General features: G+C 43.2%; 2 protein-coding genes across 4 annotated transcripts in view; one reads left to right on the top strand and one right to left on the bottom strand.

Annotated features, from left to right (window-relative positions):
- Window positions 1-1,181: 1,181 nt before the first annotated feature.
- FKBP14 (FKBP prolyl isomerase 14) lies at window positions 1,182-10,649 on the bottom strand. Of its 3 annotated transcripts, none has more exons than XR_012320059.1 (5): window positions 10,357-10,649; window positions 7,697-7,848; window positions 6,713-6,894; window positions 6,013-6,213; window positions 3,392-3,522 (listed from the first exon to the last, which is right to left on the bottom strand). XR_012320059.1 is itself a non-coding variant. In XM_073677927.1 (4 exons), exons 1-4 carry the CDS (start codon window positions 10,539-10,541, stop codon window positions 1,859-1,861), a joined length of 624 nt encoding a protein of 207 aa, XP_073534028.1. In that variant the 5' UTR covers window positions 10,542-10,639; the 3' UTR covers window positions 1,182-1,858. The 3 variants fall into 3 exon arrangements, 1 of the variants encoding a protein (XP_073534028.1); XR_012320060.1 differs by having other exon boundaries at window positions 6,772-6,894; window positions 10,357-10,648; XM_073677927.1 differs by lacking the exons at window positions 6,013-6,213; window positions 6,713-6,894 and adding an exon at window positions 1,182-2,017 and having other exon boundaries at window positions 3,395-3,522; window positions 10,357-10,639.
- An 80-nt stretch (window positions 10,650-10,729) lies between these two features.
- PLEKHA8 (pleckstrin homology domain containing A8) overlaps window positions 10,730-23,731 on the top strand; it is a 38,149-nt gene continuing 25,147 nt past the window's right edge. The window contains exons 1-3 of the mRNA XM_073677926.1: window positions 10,730-11,019; window positions 14,961-15,077; window positions 16,152-16,307. Of these exons, the coding sequence (XP_073534027.1) occupies window positions 10,944-11,019; window positions 14,961-15,077; window positions 16,152-16,307 (349 nt within the window). The 5' untranslated portion in view covers window positions 10,730-10,943. The remainder of the gene's footprint in view (window positions 11,020-14,960; window positions 15,078-16,151; window positions 16,308-23,731) is intronic.

Here is a 23,731-nt window from a genome sequence, read left to right on the forward strand (position 1 = left end):
GTGTGCTCTCTCCTCTCTCTTTTTTTTTTTTTTCTAATATTTCTTTATATTTTATATTAACATACATATATTCTTTTTTTTTTTTCCTTTTTCCTTCCACACCTGCCGGCTGGCGCGCTACGCCGCAGGATCCCTCCTGCGCGTGCGCAGACCCAGCAGCTCCTGGCGCGCTTGCACGGGGATGACATGGAAATCGTACCCCGCGCAAGCGCAGACCCGGGCTTCCGGCACGTGCGCAGCCCGGAAGGCCTGCCTGCCGGCGCGCCCAGCCACGGCCATCGTGCATGCGCAGACCCGGCTGCAGGACCCAGCGCAACCGGGAGAGGACCCCGGAAGGCACCCCCCTGTGCACGCAGACCCAGGTACAGCAAGATGGGGCTGGGAACAGCGAGCCATCTGCTGTCTCTTCACGGCCTCCAGGCCACATCGATCCCGGGATCCACTCCAGACCCCAGGCACAGGTAGGCGAGGCACCACCTAGAGAGGCTCCCATCAAGGACAGGAACCAAAAACTGATGCGGAAGAGAGGTACCGCCATTTTATTCAGTAGGTTCCTGTCCTTGGTGGGCGGATACCCTCTCTCAGGTGGTGCTTTCATGGGAGAAGGGGAAAAATACGGTAGATATATCTCCATCTCTGCTCATGCAGGGGCTCATACTGTATGTAGCGGGCTCTGTGACATCATATTTTATATACAGGGGCTATTTGTGGGCTCATATGGTATATAGGGGGTGTCAGCATACTTAATTCTACTCAATATAAAGTGATTTTATATTAATAATTGTTAATATTGATCAGAATTAATTTCAGCCTATTGGTTTGGCCGTCTACAAACAATCAAGGTCTCTCATGTTGCCCCTCAGGAAAATTAATTGACCACCCCTGATCTAGACTTACTTGTATTTTGTATTACTTGCATCAATTTTATTTATTTTAAAAGAGGAATGAATCCATGATTTGCAGGTAGCGGCGCTTACTTAGAATATAAACAGGGAGTCTTTATAAAAGGGAATTGTCAATGTGTCTTTTGGCAATGGGCTTGTATAGCACAAAATGCAAGATATTCAACAGTGACTTTATAGATCATATCATATACTACTTGTCATCATGTTGGACATTGCAAAAATTTGCTTGAAAAGGACATTTCACTAACACTACAGAAAGAATTTGGTAGTCAGTCATAGCACAACTAGAATACTTAGTTTTATTTTGTATTTTCCTATTTAATTAACCAATACATACAAGATGACTGTTTACAAAGTTTAAAAAAAAGAAAAACTTATAAGTGACACATACAAGACAACGCTCCATTTCAAAAGTTGTATTTAGTAGAAGAACAAAAACAAACAAAACTGAGCTTCCTATAAACTCACTCTGAAGTGCCCAATGTGGGCTATGAAGTATAGGGAAGAGGTGCAGATTGCTGTCCTATTTCAAAATACTGGAGTGATTTTTTTTGTCTGAGCCTTGTTACAAGAAATCAGTATGGTTACCAGACTAACAGGGAATCCAGCCTTGTTATAGGAGATGATCTGATATTAGAGTCTGGGAATCCACTGAGCATTAGTACAGCTTTCAGGAAGGACACTAAACCTAGCATTCATCTGAAATGTAACCATCACAGCTCTGGCATAAATGCACGCTAAACAGTTAAAGAACATCTTTTTATATCCAGTGTAGTCTCTACTTTTCTCCCTTTATAGTAAGCAGACCATATTTGTAACAAGAGCAGAGGATATTTAGGAGGAGGAAAAAAAACAAACAAAACTGCTTCAACCCCCTAAGATAAGATGTTAAAATGTTTTCTTTAACCATATACCGAGCTTTTGTAACAAAACAATCACTGATAAAATGCACTTTAAAGCTCATCATGTATATATGTAAATTCTCTGGCAGAAATATATCCATCACTGTCTTCGTCTTCTTTTTCAAAGATGCTCGAAACAAGGACATCATGGTGACTTTCATTCACGGGGTTACCATGCTTCTCAAACTCAGCCTTAAGATAAGCTCTTACCTGGAAGAGGAAAAAAAAAAAATATATGCATGAACAGTGTACCCTTCGTAGAAAGATGAGCAAAAAGAAAACAAACCAGACATAGAATATCATCATGGCAACATTTTTTAATAGTAGATTGGACTGTTCAACAATTATATGAATGAATTATTGCAACACTTCACAAATGCAGGAATTGCACAGACAGTGTTATTTTTCATGAAGTTTTTCCATGGAGTTCTGTGCAAGGGAAGAGTCATGTAACTTGGACGAAGATCACAATGCAATGCTCGGACTGGTTGTCAGCTCTCCCGAACTGAGAGTAACAGCTGCAGAAACATACATGCTGGCCTGCTCCGGTCAGGAGAGCCAACAGCTAGTTCGAGCATTGCGTGGTGATCCTCGTCCGAGTTATACGGCTGTCTGACTCTTCCCTAAGAAAAAGAAACTCTCAATAAATAAAATATAATAATATATGGGATGGGCTGTTGGGGATGATTTGCTATATTGCTTTCTTATACTATTAAAATTCAATAACAATATTTGAAGAAAAAAAAAACCACACACACACACCACACTGTATGGGTATGTGTGCGCTGTGTCTTTTTTTTTCAGGCAGATTCCACCTGGAATCCATAAGAAAAAGCTCCCCATAAAATGACCATAGTGCATAGTGATGTAATAGCATTGCTGTGCACATGTTCTGTCTTTTCAGAAACCCTGTAGCGGTTAAATGAAGTGACATGTTCAATCTTCGGACGGCTTCCTCTAGAAGCCACCCACTCTATATATTTATAAGTATAAGGATTTTCCGCATCCAAGTCAGTTTTATAGGGACATTTCAAACATATAACTCAAAGTACCCAGCAGGGCTGTGGAGTTGGTATAAAATCGACCGACTACTAAAATATATAATAAATTGGATCAGTAGTACAATGCAGCAAGTGCTGTAAATGTTTTCATAACAACTTGGGAAAGTTATGAAATGTCCTATAGTTGTCTGTTCTGTTCCTGATCTAAGGATCTCGGCTTTTATGCACATGCTCAGTAGTGAGGCCGGGCTGTGGAGTCAGGGAAATTGAGGAGTCGTAGGTTTGGTACCCAGTAGACAATTTGACATGTTGCAGTTTTCAAAAATTGCACCACCAGTCAAATTTACGCAACCTATAAAAGCACCATAGTGGGCATGAGATTTCTAAAGATCCCATCCACTTTCCTGTAACTGTAATACGCTCTGTTAATGGTGCAGCGAAAATACCCACCGTTAAAAAAACTCATCGTCCTAAGTTCAGAATATAAACTCCGCTAAATTCAAAGGGGTCATATGCCTCCATGCTAAACAAAAAAAGCCCTGGAGACAGACTCTTCCCACCCCCCCTTCAATCCCCTTTAGTTTACCTCCTCTTTAGACAGTTTCCAGTCATCATTCAGATCCATTTCTTGGAATGACTCATGGGACCTCGGACCATTTCGGATATCCATGAGGCTAATGTTAAAGATTAACGTACTGTCTGGGGGAATTTTTCCTAGAACAAAAACATTAGAGTAGACATCAAAAATGACCACTGCGTTAATAAATCAGTAAAAACTGCAGTCATGCAAATATAGAAAACCTGGGCATAAATCCAGCTTTTGCCCAGAATGGAGGCACCCAACCCTCTTCTAGAGTTTCAGCTGTTGGGAGGGACGTGGCCGAGTGGTGCATGTGGTGAGACGTGCCTTCCTTAACTCCTGCGGCACTCATCTTGGACAAACCATTTATAGGCAGAGGATCGGACCAGCAATAGACTCGCCTGTTTCCTTAAAGTCCCTGGATGACAGGGAGTTGATCTCCGGGCTGTGGCATGATGCGCTCCAAAAAGCAGGGGAGCCGAAGACACTACGCCAGCCGAAATCCCAGATGGCGCCCGCATTGCCGGTGGGCGGAGGCACAGAGATGTGACAGCAGATGTGGCTGCACGTCTGAAGTAGTTTGCCCACAAGCCTCCATCCTCAAGTAGCCTGCTCAAGAGGTCAGTGTCTGCTACACAGGGAGGAGGGAAACACCTGGTGAAGGGTCCCGATTTATGGCCTTATCCACGGAGAAGGAGGAGGAGGCTGAGTCCCTAGAGCTTGGGGTAATTTCCCATGGGTATAATGGATCACCTGCAGCTCCTAAAGGGAAACGTATCCTTGAAGAGATTTACCAGGGGGGACTCCCTGTCCCTACAAGATGTCCTCAGTGCAGATAATAAATGCAACTTTACTCTCTATACACTGATGGGACAAGTCAGCCATATACAAGAATCTACTTCTATAATGACATGCAGAACTCAGCACAGCAGTGGAAAGCAGAGTTAGCGAGATGGAAGACTCTCTCCCACCAGTACGCAGAGATTTACAGAGTCACACACAGGCAGTCGCAGCTCTGATTACTAAGGATGACGACCTGGAAAATCATCAGACGCAATTATATTACAGTGGTGGGGATTCCTGAAAAGGGGCTGAGGGGAATGACCTGGATGACTTCTTTGAAAAATAAAATGGTTACTGGATACTTTTTGCAAAGACACCCTCATTCCTTTGTTTGCTGTGGAGAGCACTCAGAGGATCCCCACGAGACCAGGCCCAATGGGCAGACCCCCCCCCCAGGCCTATTTTGATAAATCCTCAACTACATGGACTGAGATATTGTATTAAGGAAAGCAGAAGAGAAGCAGGACATTAAGCTCGGGGAACAGAAAATCTCCCTTTTCCCAGACTTCTCAGTGGAGGTCCAGCGCAAAAGATCTCAGTTTATGGACATAAAGAGGAGGATGAGGCCTGCAATATTCAATGATTAACCCAGCCAAGCTCAGGGTGGTCGCTCTTCGCTCTACCACATACTTTGAATCCTCAAAAGACTCACTCAGATGGCTGGACAGTCATGAGCAACAAATCCGACAGGGAGCCAAAAGGGACCCAGACAGCCCTAACGCACGCTGAAAGACCCTTCTTCTCACTACCTGTTTTCTCCATTACAGGACTGAGACCTCATTTAATGCTAATAGGTGACATTAGTACTATTGTGGCTGGTATTTATGGTCCAAACCACTGTGCTACTTACTTCAACTATTACATTAGTGCGACGGGTCCTCCTCCAAAACGCTAACAGAATGGTATAGTGTTTCTTCCTTTGCTGGTGGATTCACCTAATAGTTAAAAGGTTTGCTTGAGCCCCATCCTTTACTAGTAAGGGCAGGTTTACAACATCAATGGGGAGGGGGGGTTTATAGGTTCACAGTTGGGGGGAGATGGGTTTGGAATGCTTCTGCTTAAAAATGTGGCAACTTAGAGCCAGGAGAACAGTAAATTCACAAGGATCATCTTCTGTCATGGGCGTTCTTAAAGATGGGTACTAGGATTGATTTTATTTCTCTGAATATTCGGGGATTGAGCAACAACTCCAAAAGGTTCACAATCCTTGACTATATAAAGAGATTCAACCTTGCAATAATAGGGTTACAGGAGACCCATCTACCAAACGACACTATCAATCTGATACACAGGTCCTGGATGGGGTACACCTTACATTCCTTTCATTCTAATCATTCAGGGTTGGAAGTGGGGGGGGGGGGTGAGCCTAATTGTACATAAAAGGATCCCATTTACACATATTGACTCCTTTTAAAGACCCCAACGGTAGATTTGTTGGGGTTAGTTGTAAAATCCTGCACTTTGCATGCATCATTGTCGCAGTCTATATACTTCCTTCATATGCAAATACCCTGCCAAAAAGATTCTTGAAAGACTGGCGGTATGGCCGGATATACCCTTAATGATCCTGGGGGATTTTAATAATAATTGTCACCCTGGTAGTTTACAGGGGGAGGTAATATTTTGTCCCCCTTTGGCAGCCTCAGAAAGATGGGACTGTTTGACATTTGGAGGGAGAGGTTCCCAAACTTAAAGGTCTTTTCTTGTGCCTCATCAACCTATCAAGCTCCATCAAGGATTGATCTAGCCTTATGTAATTCTCAAATTACTCCATTCATTACCAAAAATTGAATATCTTCTTAAATCTCTATCGGATCACTCTCCCCTCTGGTTACAGGTGCAGGTAGTCCCGTTAAGACCCAGGTATTCCAGTGTTCAGCTCAGTGCAGTGTTTACATCCGACCCCCACCAGATCTGCAAACAACCGATTGGTGAGGGAGCTTGGTGCGAGACCCCCACAGATCTGACATCCATGACCCATCCTAAAAAGGACAAGTCATCAATAGCCTAAAACTGGAAAAACTCCTTAAACTTACATAGCCTACTACTGAGGTTAAGAAAATTTCTGTGAAATATTAAAGGGAATGTGACATCAGATTACTTTTTCAAATCATATTTTTGTGCTAAGTTTTTAAACTTTTTTTTAGCAACTTTTTTTTTCCCCTTTTCACAATCTTTATGAAAAAAAAAAAAACAACAAGATTACAAATCAGTACATTAGCCACAATGAACTGACTATCTTTTGTATTTAAGCATCTGATAAGCGTGTGCAGAAGTCATTGTGAAGGGAGGGGGAGAAGGTCAGCTGTGATATTTATTGTGACTGGTGGATTCTGTGTCATGGGATGTGTATACAGGCGTTACCTGTCAGTGTAATCCTGCCTCTGAAGATAATGAACCTGCTGAAACTCAGGTGGAGTGTTAAAACAGCTGCAATGGCCAATGTGAAATACATACATACATGCATACATACATACAAACCTGTTTTGTTCCCTTTAGGTAGAACCTTAGCGACACTTCATGCCATGTGACTGGCTTACCGGTTATAGTAAAGGCATTGGCAAAAAGGGAGGAGGATCCACATGCATTAGTTCTGTGAGGCCATAAGGTGTTTTCCAAAGGAGAATATTCATGCAAGACCAGACCACACTTTGGATCAAGTACTACACAAACAGAAGAGGTTAGTAAATTTTAAGAAGCAGTGAGCATATAATAGATAACCCCCAATTAGAAATGTGGTATAGTTCTTCTGATTCTTTATGTAATTTTCCCCAATGTGGAGGGAATTGCAGTAGCTTTCATATCCATGGTTACAACCATTCATAAAGTGTCCATTAACTATTAGTGGTCGTAACCATGGATACCCAAGCTACTGCAATACCCTGCACATTGGGTAAGCGACATGTATAGTTCTTCTGATTCTCTATTTCTAAATTGGAGGTATTTGCTAATATTAATATACCTGCTACATATTGGGATAGGAATACCCATTTAATGTAAGTATATGCTACATAAATTGCGAACACGACAACTAAAAGGTGAGCAACCAAACAAGTTGACTACCTTCTACTATCTATGGCTACAGGACTGTGACCTTGTTGATTACAATGTGGCCCACTTTCAAATACTCTTTGTACATTAAACTAATAAGTGGTAAGTGAGTAGAAATGCTAATGTAATTGAAAGCCTCCAAATCCATGACAGGGGTCAGAAAAAGTCATATGGGGGAGGAGGGGTGAAGGGGGAAAGTCTTCCACTTCTAAGCCTACCGGGAGTGAAAATCTGGGCAATCAGCCTATTTTAAAAAGGGTTGACTCTAATGAGACAACCCCTTTAAGTGGTGCTGGAAGGCCTGTTGCAGGCATTTTGACATACTGCAGTGGAAAGGTCAGTGCGCCCAATTAGTTTCTACTATTCAATGAAGACTATGCCTCCAAAGTAACGCTAGAAAGTTAAAAGATTTACCTTTTCCTTCTTTCCCATATCCCAGAGCAGGAGGGACAGTTATCTTCCGCTTCTCTCCCACGCACATGTCTTGCAGGCCTTTGTCCCAGCCTTTAATAACTTCTCGAATGCCAAGTGTAAACCATACAGGCTGACCACTGTTCTCCACATACCTGAGTGTTAGATAAAAATAAGTTAGCATATAGACTGCTGCCATCACATAGCACATAAGCCATTATGCAACACAGCTGACTTCTGCGGGAGCGGGCTCAGCTCCTGAGCTCACTCCATAAGTGTACCCCAACTGACATAGCTACATCAATGTGCGTGAGGGGAAGGAAAAATACCTCCATTCTTGAGAATATGAAACAATAAGCATCTTTGCAGTTTAATCATTGATGATCAGGAGTAGTCATTTAAAGGCGATTTAGTGAATGCAATCGTGACTGTTCCAGATCTTTTGAGTTCGGACAGCAATAATATAGAGTTGTGCTCAAAAATTGACATACCATGGCATACATTTTTCCTTTCTTGGCCTTGTTTCAGAGAATATGAATGATAACAAAAAAACTTTTTTCTCCACTTATGGTTATTGGTTGGGTGAAGCCATTTATTGTCAAACTACTGGGTTTTCTTTTTTTAAGTCTTAATGACAACCAAAAACATCCAAATGACCCTGATCAAAAGTTCACATACCCCAGTTCTTAATACCGTGTATTGCCCCCTCTAACATCAGACAGCTTGAAGTCTTTTGTGGTAGTTGTGGATGAGGTTCTTTATTTTCTCAGGTGGTAAAGCTGGCCATTCTTCTTGGCAAAAATCCTCCAGTTCCTGTAAATTCTTGGGCTGTCTAGCATGAACTGCGCGCTTGAGATCTCCCCAGAGTGGCTCAATGATATTGAGGTCAAGAGACTGAGATGGCCACTCCAGAACCTTCACTTTGTTCTGCTGTAGCCAATGACCGGTCGACTTGGCCTTGTGTTTTGGATCGTTGTCATGTTGGAACATCCAAGTACGTCCCATGAGCAGCTTCCGGGCTGATGAGTGCAAATTTGCCTCCAGTATTTGCTGATAATGTGCTGCATTCATCTTTCCTTCAACTTTTACCAAGTTTCCTGTGCCTTTGTAGCTCACACATCCACAAAACATCAGAGATCCACCTCCGTGCTTCACTGTAGGAATGGTGTTCCTTTCATTATAGGCCTTGTTGACCTCTCTCCAAATGTAACGTTTATGGTTGTGGCCAAAAAGTTCAATTTTGGTCTCATCACTCCAAATTACCTTGTTCCAGAAGTTTTGAGGCTTGTCTCTGTGCTGTTTGGCGTATTGTAGGCGAGATACTTTGTGGCATTTGTTCAGTAATGGCTTTCTTCTGGCGACTCGACCATGCAGCCCATTTTTATTCAAGTGCCTCCTTATTGTGCATCTTGAAACAGCCACACCACTAGTTTTCAGAGAGTCCTGAATTTCAGCTGATATTATCTGTGCGTTTTTCTTTGCATCCCGAACAATTTTCCTGGCAGTTGTGGCCGAAATATTTGTTGGTCTACCTGACCGTGATTTGGTTCTTACAGAGCCCCTGATTTTCCATTTGTTAATCACAGTTTGAACGCTGCTGACTGGCATTATCAATTCCTTGGATATCTTTTTGTATCCATTTCCTGTGTTATACAGTTCAACTACCTTTTCCCGTAGATTCGTTGACAATTCTTTTGCTGTCCCCATGACTAACAATCCAGAAACGTCAGTGGCTGGATGAAAGATGCAAGAGTCTGTCTGGATCCCAGAAACTCACTCAGCTTTTATGCACACACACTGAATACAAGCAAACAGATCACAGGGGAGGATGTTAATTTTAGTAGCCATTCAAACCCATTTGTGTCAAATTCTGTGCATGTTATCAGGCCAAAATCACCAGGGTATGTGAACTTTTGATTAGGGTCATTTGGATGTTTTTGGTTGTTATTAAGATTGAAAGAGAGAAAAAACAGAAGTTTGACAATAACCATGAGTGGAGAAAAAGGTTTTTGTTATCATTCATATTCTCCAAAACAAGGCCAAGAAAGAGATAGATATATAATGTGCTAAAAATGCCTGAGTGGAGCTACCTTCCAAGCATGTTATATATAACAGATGACTGCTTGGCATCCAAGCAGGCAGACGCGGTTTAACAAGCAGCAGCACGTTGTCACAATGATCAGCACTATGTCCTGCAACTTACAGCCTGGGAAACTACCAGCCTTTGGTGAGAAATGAAAGGGACAGAAGTCATGCAATTGACTCCATTTGATCAAGCTGCACAGAAGGCTGATCGGGCGAATATTATGGACACTTCTGTAAAGGGACATTTGCAGGGCGAGATAATGAGTGTTGGTAAAAATCGCTTGTTTCACGATTACCTTGCGGTGTAAACAGGCTGCTGATCACGAACAAGCAGAATGATCACTTAACGGGTGAATTTTTTTTTTTTTAAATTGAGATGTGCAAAAAATTGTTCCTGAAGATGGGCAAGCCCCTTTAAAAGTTTTACAAACTACACACCCCCATAAATGGTCAGTATAGGCTTCCACTGTGAGGACAAAGAGCTCCAGAGGATTGATCCCCTGTATCCGATCACATAAGAATACATAAACATCACTACATGATCTCGGCACTAGTTCACACCTCTGCTCAGTACTCACGTGGAATAGAACCGCGTCCCATTACTCTCCAGGAAGCCATCGGAGTGCACCAGCAGCATGTCCCCGTTCTTGGTCTTCCTCTTGCACAAGAAGGGTTTCTCCAGGACCTGGATCTGTACCTCGGGCTCGGGGATAAGCGCAGCGCCGGCACAGGCCAGCAGAGCGGCCAGCAGCAGCAGCCACATCCTCGGCCCCACTCTCTCCTGCAGTCCGCGGACGTGGCACCACTTCTGCCGCTATACATTCAACTACTCAGCGGCCCAGGCAATAGGCTGAGAGGGTGGGCGCGGCTATAGCGGGAATACCTCATTGGTTAATAGTAGAAGTCAGCTGGTCAGAATCTGAGCGGTGATTGGTGCAGATCTCTTCCAGGAAGCGACTGATGGGTGGAAACAATGGAATGTTTGTGCTCTGCTGATGGAGACGTAGAGGGGCGGGCCTTGACGCCTGTGCTGCGCCGTCCTGTCTGCGCCGGAGCCGCCGCTTGTTGCTATTCACGACGGAAATGCGCCGCGGCCGCCTGTCAGTGTGCGCCGTGTGACCGGCGCTGAGTGCTGCCAGGAAGCCGGCGCCTAATCCCGGGGGAGATGCCAGAATCCGGCCCGTGTGCGCCCCCCAGCGACATGGAAGGGATCCTGTACAAGTGGACGAATTACCTGAGCGGTAGGTGCTGTGCCCGGAGCTGCTGCCCGCCGTGCAGTGTATGGAGGTGTACGGGGTGATGGCGGTCATTGTTTTCATCACTATCATAAAAAAAGCCAAAAATGTAGTTTGTTTTTTCATTAACATAGTCTGTGCTGACCCTCTGTTATCTCTCCTGTCAATGATGAATACATTGACAACTAGAAGTTCTCATCCCTCTTGTCCCTCCATATTGTGCCACAGATGGGATAGAGACAATGTAAGGACCCCCCAGCTGAGGATGACCCCAGTGTTAGGAGGAATGGCACAATGCAGAGTGTAAGGGGCCGCCCCTGTTACGTAATTGTCATCTCCAGCTGCAGTTTGTTATATAAAAAAAAAAAGGACTTTACTCACCCTCCCCGGGTCCATGTAGCGCTGATGTCATGTCCACAGTGCGGTAGAGAATCACTGAGACAGAGCGCCCCTCTCAGTCATCGAGATCACTGATTGGCTGCGGCTCTCTCGAGGTGATGTTAGCTTCACACCCAATACTGGACACTGGGAGCAAGGCCAGAGACTCGGCGCCAGACCTGGGGAGGGTGAGTAAAACTGTTTATTTTTTCATACTAATCTATAGCCAGGGACCCAGATATTCTGAAATGGGACTATCCCTTTAAGGGTAAGTTCAGAGGTTGCATATCGGTGTGGATTCTAGACTGAAGTCAGACGAGTTTCTGCTTCTAAAATCTGCGCACATTTTCCGCACAGATTCATTTTTACAGCTTGTGGAGCTACGGTTCTGATTGGATGAAGTCCGCACCATAGAGGCAGAAGGCTTCAAGCTGCAGCTATAAAACGCACAACTCTGCTAGACCTGTAAAGTGCTGCAAATGTTATGTGCGGAAAATCTGCACCGAATGCGCAATGTGTGAACCCAGCCTGAAGAAAAGTCGTTCCAGGATTGGTTCATGATGATGAATGAAAATTAGGAAAACCGACCTATAAGGAGAGAAACAGGTTCTCAGTAATTCAGGGCGTACAAGCAGAAGACAATCTCTGGGGTAAAGCAGGGTCCCCGAACCTGGTGAGGAGGCAGTGGTGTAACTTAAATTTTGTGGGCCCCAATGCAAAATCTACAAAGGGTCTAAACTACCATGGGGCTTAATATTATTCATCTTCTCATATTCACATGCTGAACTTTCCTGCACATAGACTAATTGTTCTCGGCAGCTCGTTGTGCTGCCGAGATCAATCATTTTTTTTTAAGTAAGCCTAAAGATCATTTCACCCAGGAACATTGGCATAGACCCCCTGTATGAGCCTTTACGATGTATCACTCACTGTTTATGACCCCAGAGACTAATCCACAGCTATTTGTGGTGGAAACTGTTTGCTTACAGTGTACTCATGGTTGTACCAGCATAATTGTCTCGGGTGTACCCCAGTCTCTCGGGCGTACGCTGCAGAGTATACAGACTGTAGCTTGGACTAACCTGTCGGGCAGGCTGCGTGCTCACACACTCCCAGGAGGGTGGTGCTGTCAGTCCTGACCCTGTTCCCATTGCAGCTGGGTTTCATCAGGTTATTACTAAGATCTCAGGGCAAGGACTTGTAAGTTCTCTTCTCTGCCTGACATAAGCCTGTGAGTAATCCGTCAGCCATGCTGCACTGCGAGCACATACCGGCCAATGGCAGAGACTTCTTGTTCTTTTTACTTTGTCGTCTAAACAAACATTGATACAAAGTAATAAATACATCAAAGAGAACCTGCCGGCCAGGAAGCGCTGCACAATCTCCAGACAGCGTGGAGGAGCTGAACAGATTGCTATAAATCATTCACCATCACTTATGTGTTGGGCATTGTTCACATAAGTTTTTTTCTGCCAGTTCATAAATCCGTCTGAACTTCCGAAAAACATTGTTCTCTCTCGAATGTAGTTACTGACTTCAGTGAGACAAACAGAAGCCCAAAGTATCAAACTCTGGTCTCCGTATGACTTTCTGGTGATGTCCGCTTCTTAGTCAGACACAATATGGTAGTCTACGGTAGTAACCAATAGATTTGGGGCAGGATGTGGTGGATTAGCGCTCTACGTTGTGGTTCTCTGTCCCTGGGGTATAACGCTGTCCGCACCCTCTCGTCTATAGGGCTGTACTATACACAGGGATGGAAAATAGTCTTATTTTTCTATCATTATCAATGATATTTATATTCAATTTATCAAGAGAAAATACTTTTTATGAAATACACGTCATGTACTATCTCCTAATCGCCGTGTGTTGTGCTGGGCTTGGTGCCCTGTGTGCTACTCATGGCTGCACTTATTGAAAAAAAACATGAAAAACAGGTCATTTGGACTTTTCGGAAAGCTCCTCTGTTTTGCTTTACTTTGTTGATAACCAACATTAAGTAACGATTGGGAATCATTTGATGTTCACATGTAAAATATATAAAACCACTTATTCTCTATATACTGAATCCTGTTACCGGAACCTCTAACAATCCACTGCTAACACCAGGGGGCGCTGTCAGGATAAGGCCTTGTTCAGACGTCTATTTTCCACGTATGTGTTCTATTTGGGCTTTTCAACAATTGATCAAAAGCCAATTGTAGTCTATGGGCACATTCACATGTCTTCTATAGAAAAACATTTTCAGATCAAAATGTGGAATTTCTTTTTTTTAAAATTTGATTTGCAGTGAATTTTTGACAGACCATGTCAAAGAACGAAAGCACTTGGCTGCTACCTGTGTTTAATTTGTGTTCTGTTTTTTTTTTTTTAGTTTTTTTTTTTTTTGTGTGTGTATTTTAATGGGTCCGAAAAAGGAAAACTTACAATAATAGACAAGGGTGACTACAGTATAGGGGGAATAAACCTGTAATAATGATTACATATACCACATGTTTAATCCAACAATATCTTTAGTTGCATTATACATAGCAGTGTAGAAGATCGTACAAGACACAAAGCACGTGGTTCTAAAGCAGGACGTCAAAGATTCAGGTGTTGGAACGGAAATCCAATACGTCTGGTAATAGGTTAATAGGATCACAAAGTGCATGGGGTGAGCAAGTCCCCACAACTAGAGAAACTACTAAATATACGACTTCTGACAATAATAATTCCAATAGTGTACTACACATCCCCACAAAATATATAAGGCTAATAAATCACTAGCACATAGTAAGTGAGCCCATCCAAATGTACATTATTAGCCAATCAATAGCAAAGAGAGTAGAAACATAATAGATTAGTAGTAAATAAACCCATCTTCTCATGTACTTATGCCCGGCGCGCGTTTCGCTGTCACTTCCTCACGGGGCTTATCATGGAAGTGGCAGCGCAATGCGTGTCACATGTGGTTTATATAATTAAATTATAACGGTGCAAATTATTTACTGAAACGTGCATTTAAGAAAAATAATAAGACTCAGAAGGTGTCCATGTCCTTTAAGGCCAGGACTGCGCTGTGACTTTGCTGCGACACAGGTCACATGACCAAAGATCATGATGTGCAGCTGCTACATTGCAGCGTGAGGCAGGTGAATGCGGTTGCATTGGGTTCGTTCCCAGACAGATGTTTTTACTTGCTTGTCACATTAGTGACATTCTAGGGGCCATAATGTGACCTGTATTACGCTGCGATGTAACAGTGGCAAGTACCGTCCTTTGGGAGCGCGCCCTGTGTCACCGCCGTGTAGCCTCCGCATAAAGGTGTATACTGCTAAGTAGGAATAAATGTACATTCTGTAAGATGCCATGTTACAGGGACATATGTAGATCTTCTGATTGAGGACCACTTGTCCATGGATACATGGGGATCTGTGCATGGATCACACCATCGTATATAATCCCCACCCCACACTCCTGCTGCTATGGCTCCTGAGCTTTACCTACCTGACTAATACTAGAATATTATTTTCTAGTTTGGTTACTCTTTTATACTGATGCCATGTCTTTCGTGTGATTTCTTGCAGGGTGGCAGCCGAGATGGTTTCTTCTGTGTGGTGGAATTCTTTCCTATTATGACTCAAGGGAAGACGCCTGGAAGGGCTGTAAGGGAAGCATCCAGATGGCGGTCTGTGAAATTCAAGGTGTGTTTCTGGAAATGAACAGTAATGTAAAATTGCTGATTTTTGCCAGGGAAAGCTGCAGCAAGTCAACCATTCCGGTAATCCATGAAGGACGTGTGTCCTCCAGAGCTGGAGACGTCGTTGCAGAGCAGTTCTCCCTTCTGCCTCGTTAGTGGAGGACCCCTCTCTTTACTACTTGTATATCTAGGAATATTCTATAGTCAAGGAGACTGGAGACTCCACATACAGCTATTCAAGATAACGTTAATTAGGAGAGGGGAATGGTCCGCTGCCGGATACCCTTGGTGGTGGATCAGCTCCCATGAGAGGAGAAGGATTGGGAATGGTTTAATTCATCTGCTCGATCCTTTTCTTCCCTACATCCAGTATCTGGAGGCCCCATCAGCATATGATTTTGACCATTTAATAATCTATAGCAGCCTTTAATTTCAGAAGAATGTGCCTCTGCCATTTTACGCTTCTCTCACCACTTTTCAAAATCAATGAGCTACATAGGCAGGGTGGATGGTCATTGTATGTTCACTGCAGTGAAAGCTGCTCCTGTAGATCAGTCCTCCAGTCTAATATGTTGTCTCAAGTATTACTAGCTAAAAGAAAAGCATCATAAATGCAGTGACAAGGAACACGGCCATCATTACTGGGGTCTCCTCTCTTTCCTAGACTCTTGTAAGATACATCTGATGAGTTAGACTATGTGCACATGGAGTCTTTTTTGCAGAGTTTTCCAAGTAGAAACTGAAAAGTTGTGAGATTTGGAGATTTTCTGCTCCGTTTATTCCCCAAAAATTCTTGAAAAACTCCATGGGCACATAGCCTTATACAGTAATTCTCCCTAACCCCACAATATGACCTGGGACATTTGTTGGTCAGGTGTGTAGGAGATCTGAGTAACATCCCCTATGGTAGTTGTAATATCCGTCATATTAGTTTTTATCAAACGCTTTCATACAATCATAGCAGCCAACTCTAGGGTCTAGGCAGGTAAAGTGTAGTGTATTCTTCCCAATGTCTTCATTAAATATGGTGTATACGCACATCCTCTGTACATTGCATTATACACTTCTGCATTGACAGTACACGCCACGGATAACACTCGGATGGACCTGGCGATTCCAGGGGAGCAGTACTTCTATCTGAAAGCCAGGTCGGCAGCAGAACGACAGCAGTGGCTTGTTGCATTGGGTTCTGCTAAAGCCTGTATAACTGACATCAGAACCAAGAAAAAGAAAGGTATGGGTTTCCTGTAATCTATTAAAATGTATGTATTTGTTTTATTTAGGTCTAAAATTTGTAAAAGGTTGTTTTCTACAATCCTTACTTAAAATAAAAAAACAACTCGCTGTTCCAGTGAAATAGGTGCTACGTTTCTTGGCAGTTATAACTTATGAACCCTGCGGCCTATCAGTGATCACTGATTAGCTGCAGCCTTCGCAGTTCTCTGTTTACAGAAGGCTACTGTCCATCAGCAGCCATTGATAGGCTGCAGGGTTCCTGTCAGCACCAGAAGATGCAGCGACTACATTACTGGAACAGTGCTGGTCTGGAAGTTGAGTATGTGGGTTTTTTTATATTGGGCATTTAATAATGGGTTGGCCAGTAGTGGATAACCCCTTTAATTCATTGGTACAGCCTGGAAAAGTGAGATTATGGCACAAATGTGTACATTTTTATTGGCATCTAGACAGCCCATTTTCTTTTAGCTAATGAGTGACTGTGTTTTAGGGCACAGTTAGATGGCCGTTTTACTCGTGCGAGAATCGCATCGCTCAGCTCAGACTGGCCATCGTCTCTCTTGACCTGAGCGTGACAGCTGCATAGAAATACATTGCTTATAAACGAAAAAACTGATCAACACATCCAAAACAGAAAACTTGTGTGTACAGGTGCTTACTGAGAGTAGCCATCTCCATATACAACTAACAAGTAAAGTAGCACTCTGTATCGCTAAGCATGCAAACATGAAATATATGAAACCTGAATAGCATTACTGCTCAAGAAAAATAGAAATAATTGAGAAATCTTAGCACATAAATTGGCCAATTCATGTGTACCTGGTAGCCACGATAAGGCGTTTCTCAAAATACCAGGACCCTACCAATGTGAATCCTTTCTTAGAGACTAAAGTCTGCATGTGTATGGGAAGGTAAGATCCTGCTGTAATTAAAACCGCCTGTGGCTTAGAGGCGGAGTAAGCACCTGTACACACCAGTTTTCTGTTTTGGATGTGCCATTCAGTCTTTTTTGTTTATATGCATAGGCCTTCTGGCTGAGCACTCCGCCTCTACGCTGCATATTAGAGGAGAAGAGAACGTAAGAGCCGATTTTCTAAGTCGTCACATTTTGAAACAAGGAGAATGGGAATTGAATCCATCAATATTCCAGCAGATTGTCTGCAGATGGGGGCAACCTCAGATAGATCTTTTGTGAACAAATGCAATCGGAAAACCAGTCTTTTTTTGTGCCTTAAATCCAAAGGAGAAGCCTTTTGCTGTAGACGTGCTGCAAATTCCCTAGAACTTTACCCTGGCCATGCATTTCCTCCTCTAATGCTGGTCCCTATTATCCTGAGGAAGATCCAAGAAGAACAGGCGAGAGTTATATTGATCGCCCTTTTTTGGCCCAAGAGACCATGGTTCACTTGGATGAAGAGGATGTCCCAATCAGAACCATGGGTCCTTCCGGACAATCCAGATCTCCATCCCCAGAGATCGGACCTGCAGTTGACGGCCTGGATTTTGAAAGATCACTACTAACACAAAAAGGTTTTTCCCTGGTCTAGTTGCCACTCTACTGGCAAGTAGAAAACCAATAACCACTAGTATCTATTGGAGAACTTGGGCTAAACTTCTATCTACCTCAGGTCAGTCCCTTAAAGGTAGGGTTCCTATTGGGGCCATCTTGGAGTTCCTTCAGAAGGGCTTAATCATGGGGTTAGCCACCAGTACTCTTAAGGTACAAGTATCAGCTCTGGGGGCACTATATAATTGTGACTTGGCAGCAAATAAATGGATCGCTAGATTCGTTAAAGCTTGCAACAGATTTGGACCCATTCCTTCTCCTAGGATGCCTCCATGGGACCTTAATCTGGTTCTGGAAGCACTAACAAGGCCTCCCTTTGAGCCCTTAGAGAAGGTTTCAGAAAAAGTTCTCACTTTTCAGACAGTCATGCTGGTAGCGCTAACGTCAGCCCGTAGGGTTAACGCGTTCAGATCACTATCAGTAAACTATCCATTCACGCAGGTCTCTACGGACAGAGTAACTTTAAGACCAGACCCAGCCTATCTTCCAAAAGTAGCCTCCAAATTGCACAGGACACAAGAAATTACTCTCCCTTCCTTCTATCCTTATCCTAGAAATTCGGAGGAACAAAAGCTTCACACTTTAGATGTAAAGAGGGTATTAGTCCAGTACTTGGAGGTGACGAAGGCCTGGAGGAAAAGTGACGCCTTATTCATCTCATTCCGGGGGGCTAGGAAAGGGCTTAAGGGTTACAAGGGGGACCATAGCTAGGTGGGTCAGGGACACCATTGGTTTAGTGTACTCCTCTAGCAATCTGCCAGTTCCAGAGAACCTAAAGGCCCACTCCACCAGGGCCGTAGCTGCTTCCTGGGCTAAGAAGGTGGATGTGCCCATCGACATCATATGTAAGGCGGTAACTTGGTCATCCCCCGCTACATTTTACAAGCATTACCGTCTTGACCTTTCCTCTTTTACTGATCTGTCCTTTGGAAGGAAGGTGTTGCAAGCGGTGTCTGATCTATCGAAATCTCTCAGGTGGTGCTGTCATGGGAGAAGGGGAAAAGATCCTAGTTACTTACCGGTAATGGGATTTTACAGAGCCCATGATAGCGCCCTATTAATTCCCTCCCCTTTTACAACTTATGGTGTGCACTGCTATGGGTGTTTTTACAAAGAAATGTTTTGGTGGTAGTTGTATACTAACCTATTTTTCGGAGGCCCTCTCATGCTCTGAAACAGAAACTGATGCGGAAAAGAGGTACCGCCTTTTTATTCAGTAGGTTCCTGTCCTTGGTGGGTGGATACCCTCTCTCAGGTGGTGCTGTCATGGGCTCTGTAAAATCCCATTACCGGTAAGTAACTAGGATCTTGCTCAGTTATTTCTATTTTCTAGAGCAGTAATGCAATTCACATTTCATATATTTCATGTTTGCATACTTAGCGTTACAGAGTGCTACTTTATTTGTTAGAAATACATTGCTGTCACGCTCTGGTCAGGAGAGCCAACGGCCAGTCTGGGGGATGCAATGTGATCCCCTGGCGAGTAATGTGGCTGCCTGACTGCGTCCTTAATCATATAATTATCTTCTCTTTCTGTGATTTTCTGTCCCGTGGGCGGTCCGATCAGTGGCTGACAGCTTTCTTTTGTCTAAGTACGTATAGAGAGATCACTGTCAGTCACTAATAAGACCACCCACCGGACCAGAAGGAGCAGAGGATTATATGATGAAAACACAGGTTTACTGTATCTTTTCTCACACAACTGTGTATCAATCTACCCTGCTCCCCCTGCTCTATATCGTGGTGTATGCCGATTGCATTGCATTTTCATAATGACAAGTTTCCTTTGAAAGAATGAAAAAAAGCCCTCAGTTCTCACCTGAGAGAATTGTATCACAGGAGCGGATAAAATGGAGAACTTAATTTCTCCATCTTCTCCATTGTCGATATCTGTGTAAATTAGATGTCATCTGAGTGCAGTCTAATTGTTTAACACACACACCCATAGACTTGAATGGGTGCACGTGATCTGATTTGCAGAGCCATGCTGCGATTTTTTTTATTTATTTATTTATTTTTTATTATTATTTTTCCCCCACAGACCAATTCGATCTGCAGAATAAAAATGCATCTCTGCACTGCCCCTTAGTATAACATTGGTCCGAGTGCTATCCAGTAAAACATCGGACCCGACTCGTCTGATTTATATGCTCCTATGAGTAAGCCCTTACTCTGAAATACTGCAGCTTTTCTGCGAGCACAACATAACTTTATAAAGATTCAGGCACAAAGGAAGGTGTCGGCTGCACTCCACCTCTTTCCCCCCCCCCATCTGACTGACAGGTCGTTTGCTATTTGTGAGCCCTGGTCTAAAGTATTTTGAGATATTGGCACTGTGAGGATTCTCTGTTGCTGATGTCGGGAGCGGACAAGCGATTTGCATACTGCAGGCCACATTTCAACTAGATGTGTCCGGGAGCGAAGGCCGCACACGTCTAGTCAGCATGTGACTGCATGTATGCAAATCACATACTTGCAGTCACATGACCACCGCTCCCAGCACCAGAGAATCCTCACAGCACACAGTGCACGCGATGTGAGGACTCCAAGTCTGCTGTTACAGAGTGACTGCAGACTTGTAGCCTAAGGCCAAACAACCCCTTTAAATGATAAACTATGAAATGACAACTATTGTAATGTATTTATTTCTTGTGTTTTACATGACACACGGGAAGCGCAGGTTTCCTCTCGGCTGCTGCATATGTCGGCTGTCACATCTGTTGAACTGCAGATTATTCATTTTAATCAGAAGCTTAAATCTCTGTATTGGTGACCTGCCACCTCCTCAAATCCTGTGATTCAGACAGGATAATAAAGCATAGGAACACATCATTCTGTAGCCGGTTGTGTCGTATTTGATTCTGTTGTCTCTACTTTTCATGATGTACAATAAAAAATTATATTGCGGTCCTGGGCTAGCCAGAAAAATCTATTTAATTACTTTAAAGTTAATAAAAGATAAAAGTATTCTGGGTGTGATAATGTTATTGGCCAACCAGATAAGGCCTCTTCATCGGGGCTATTTTCAAATGAATGACTGCGACAAAGATGTTACAGCAAAACATTTGTACATGGGGTAGATTGGTTCAGGTTTACCTTTGCCAGAAGGGCGAATCACCCCATCCACTCTATGTACTTATGTTTGCTGTAATGTCTTTTAAACCCTTCCAGGCATAGGGTGGACTAGTACATTCCCTGTCGGGTCCTCATTTATGGAGCAGGCTCAGAAGCTGTGTTACACAGCCGGCATCTGCCTGTAACAGCACGATCGGAATTTGCTTTCATCGCTGCTCTTTAACCATATGAATACCTCTGTCAATCACCGACCACAGACCATTTAATGATGCGATTGCTGTTGTTCCCATCGCTCCCACCACTCCCCCCTTGGTGCAGATGTGGGATGACGATGGTTGTCATGTCAGCTGGGGTCCTGTGCTTCATAGGAGAACAAGTGATTGAACAAGTTTACAGTGGGTACGGAAAGTATTCGGACCCCTTTAAATTTTTCACTCTTTGTTTCATTGTAGCCATTTGGTAAATTATAAAAAGTTTTTTTTTTTTCCTCATTAACCCCTTAAGCCCCGAGGGTGGTTTGCACGTTAATGACAGGGCCAATTTTTACAATTCTGACCACTGTCACTTTATGAGGTAATTACTCTGGAACGCTTCAACGGATGCCCCTGATTCTGAGATTGTTTTTTCGTGATTCTGAGATTGTTTTTTCGTGACATATTGTACTTCATGATTGTGGTAAAATTTCTTCGATATCACTTGCGTTTATTTGTGAAAAAAATGGAAATTTGGCGAAAATTTTTAAAATTTTGCAATTTTCAAAATTTTAATTTTTATGCCCGTAAATAAGAGAGATATGTCACACAAAAGAGTTAATAAATAACATTTCCCACATGTCTACTTTACATCAGCACAATTTTGGAATCAAAATTTTTTTTTGTTAGGGAGCTATAAGGGTTAAAAGTTGACCAGCGATTTCTCATTTTTCCAACAAAATTTGCAAAACCATTTTTTTAGGGACCACATCACATTTGAAGTCACTTTGAGAGGTCTTTATGACAGAAAATACCCAAAAGTGACACCATTCTAAAAACTGCACCCCTCAAGGTGCTCAAAACCACATTCAAGAACTTTATTAACCCTTCAGGTGCTTCACAGGAATTTTTTGAATGTGGAAGAAAAAAATGAACATTTAACTTTTTTCACAAAAATGTTACTTTAGACCCAATTTTTTTTATGTTCACAGAGGTAACAAGAAAAAATGGACCCCAAAATTTGTTGTGCAATTTCCCCTGGGCACGCAGATACCCAATATGTGGGGAAAAAACACTGTTTGGGCGCACGGCAGGGCTCGGAAGGGAAGGAGCGCCATTTGACTTTTTGATTGTAAAATTTGCTTGAATAATTAGCGGACGCCATGTCGTGTTTGGAGAGCCCCTGTGTGCCCAAACATTGGAGCTCCCCCACAAGTGACCCCATTTTGGAAACTAGACCCCCCAAGGCACCTATCTAGATGCATAGTGAGCACTTGGAACCCCCAGGTGTTTCACAAATTGATTCATAAATATGAAAAAGTGTTTTTTTTTTTCACTTTTTCATTTTTACGAATCAATTTGTGAATCACCTGGGGATTCCAAGTGCTCACTATGCATCTAGATAGGTGCCTTGGGGGGTCTAGTTTCCAAAATGGGGTCACTTGTGGGGGAGCTCCAATGTTTGTGCACGCAGTAGCTCTCCAAACGCAACATGGCGTCCGCTAACAATTTGAGCCGATTTTCCATTCAATTTGTTAGCGGACACCATGTCGCGTTTGGAGAGCCCGTGATGTGCCTAAACAGTGGAGCTCCCCCACAAGTGACCCCATTTTGGAAACTATACCCCTCAAGGATTTTATTAAGGTGTATAGTGAACATTTTGAACCCAGAGGTACGACACAGAATTTGTTTACATTAGGTCATCATATTGAATAAGTTGTCATTAGTCTTAAGCGCAAGTGCTCGCTACTTGAGTTTGCATCGGGTACTCAGGTATGCACCATGTACAGCGTGTGCTCGAGTGACATGCTCGAGTCCCTGCTCCGCATGTTTCACGGTTATTAGACACCCAAAAAAAAACATGCGGGGATCGCTCGTGCATGGCAGGCAATCCCCGTAAAGTTTTTTTGGCTGCGAAGCATATGGGGCAGAGACTCGAGCATGTCACTCAAATACCCACGATACTCAATGCATACCAGAGCACCCGATGCAAACTCAAGTAGCGAGCACTTGCGCTCAACACTAGTCGCCATATCGTCATCTTTTTTCTTACTTTTGAAAAAAATCCCAACCCCATCATAACCCTAACCCCAGCCCTAACCCCAACCCCAGCCCTAACCCCAACCCCAGCCCTAACCGTAGCACAACCCTAACCCCAAACCCAGCCCTAACCCTAGCCCAATCCTAACCCAAGAGTTTATTTTTGACGCCGTTCCTCGTGCGGTATAAGTGATTAGACGACTTTATTCTTCGGGTCGGTGTGATTACAGCAATGCCAGAATCATATGGGGTTTTTATGACTGACAGCTGTCACACACAAAAAGACGCATTTTTTGTAAAATCTAGTTTTTGCATCGCCATATTTTGAGCGCTATAATTTTTCCAGATTTTGGCAGACAGTCATGTGACGGCTCGTTTTTTGCGGGATGAGTTGACGTTGTTATTGGTGCCATTTTCAGATACGTGACATTTTTTGATCGCTTTCTATTCCGATTTTTGGGAGGCAGAATAAACAAAAACCAACAATTCAGGAATTGTTTTTTTTTTTTTTATTCTGTTCCGCGTGTGGTAAAAGTGATAAGGCAGCTT

Source organism: Phyllobates terribilis, unplaced genomic scaffold, assembly GCF_046119375.1.
Source record: "Phyllobates terribilis strain yellow unplaced genomic scaffold, ASM4611937v1 Scaffold_4__5_contigs__length_816908805, whole genome shotgun sequence".
Classification (NCBI taxonomy): domain Eukaryota; kingdom Metazoa; phylum Chordata; class Amphibia; order Anura; family Dendrobatidae; genus Phyllobates; species Phyllobates terribilis.

Coding starts and splice junctions, on each gene's coding strand:
- FKBP14 (XM_073677927.1), bottom strand. CDS start 10,541: ATGTGGCTGCTGCTGCTGGCCGCTCTGCTGGCCTGTGCCGGCGCTGCG. Junction 7,849..10,356: donor GGGACGCGGTTCTATTCCAC/GTGAGTACTGAG, acceptor TCTAACACTCAG/GTATGTGGAGAACAGTGGTC. Junction 2,018..3,394: donor GGAAACTGTCTAAAGAGGAG/GTAAACTAAAGG, acceptor TTCCTCTTCCAG/GTAAGAGCTTATCTTAAGGC.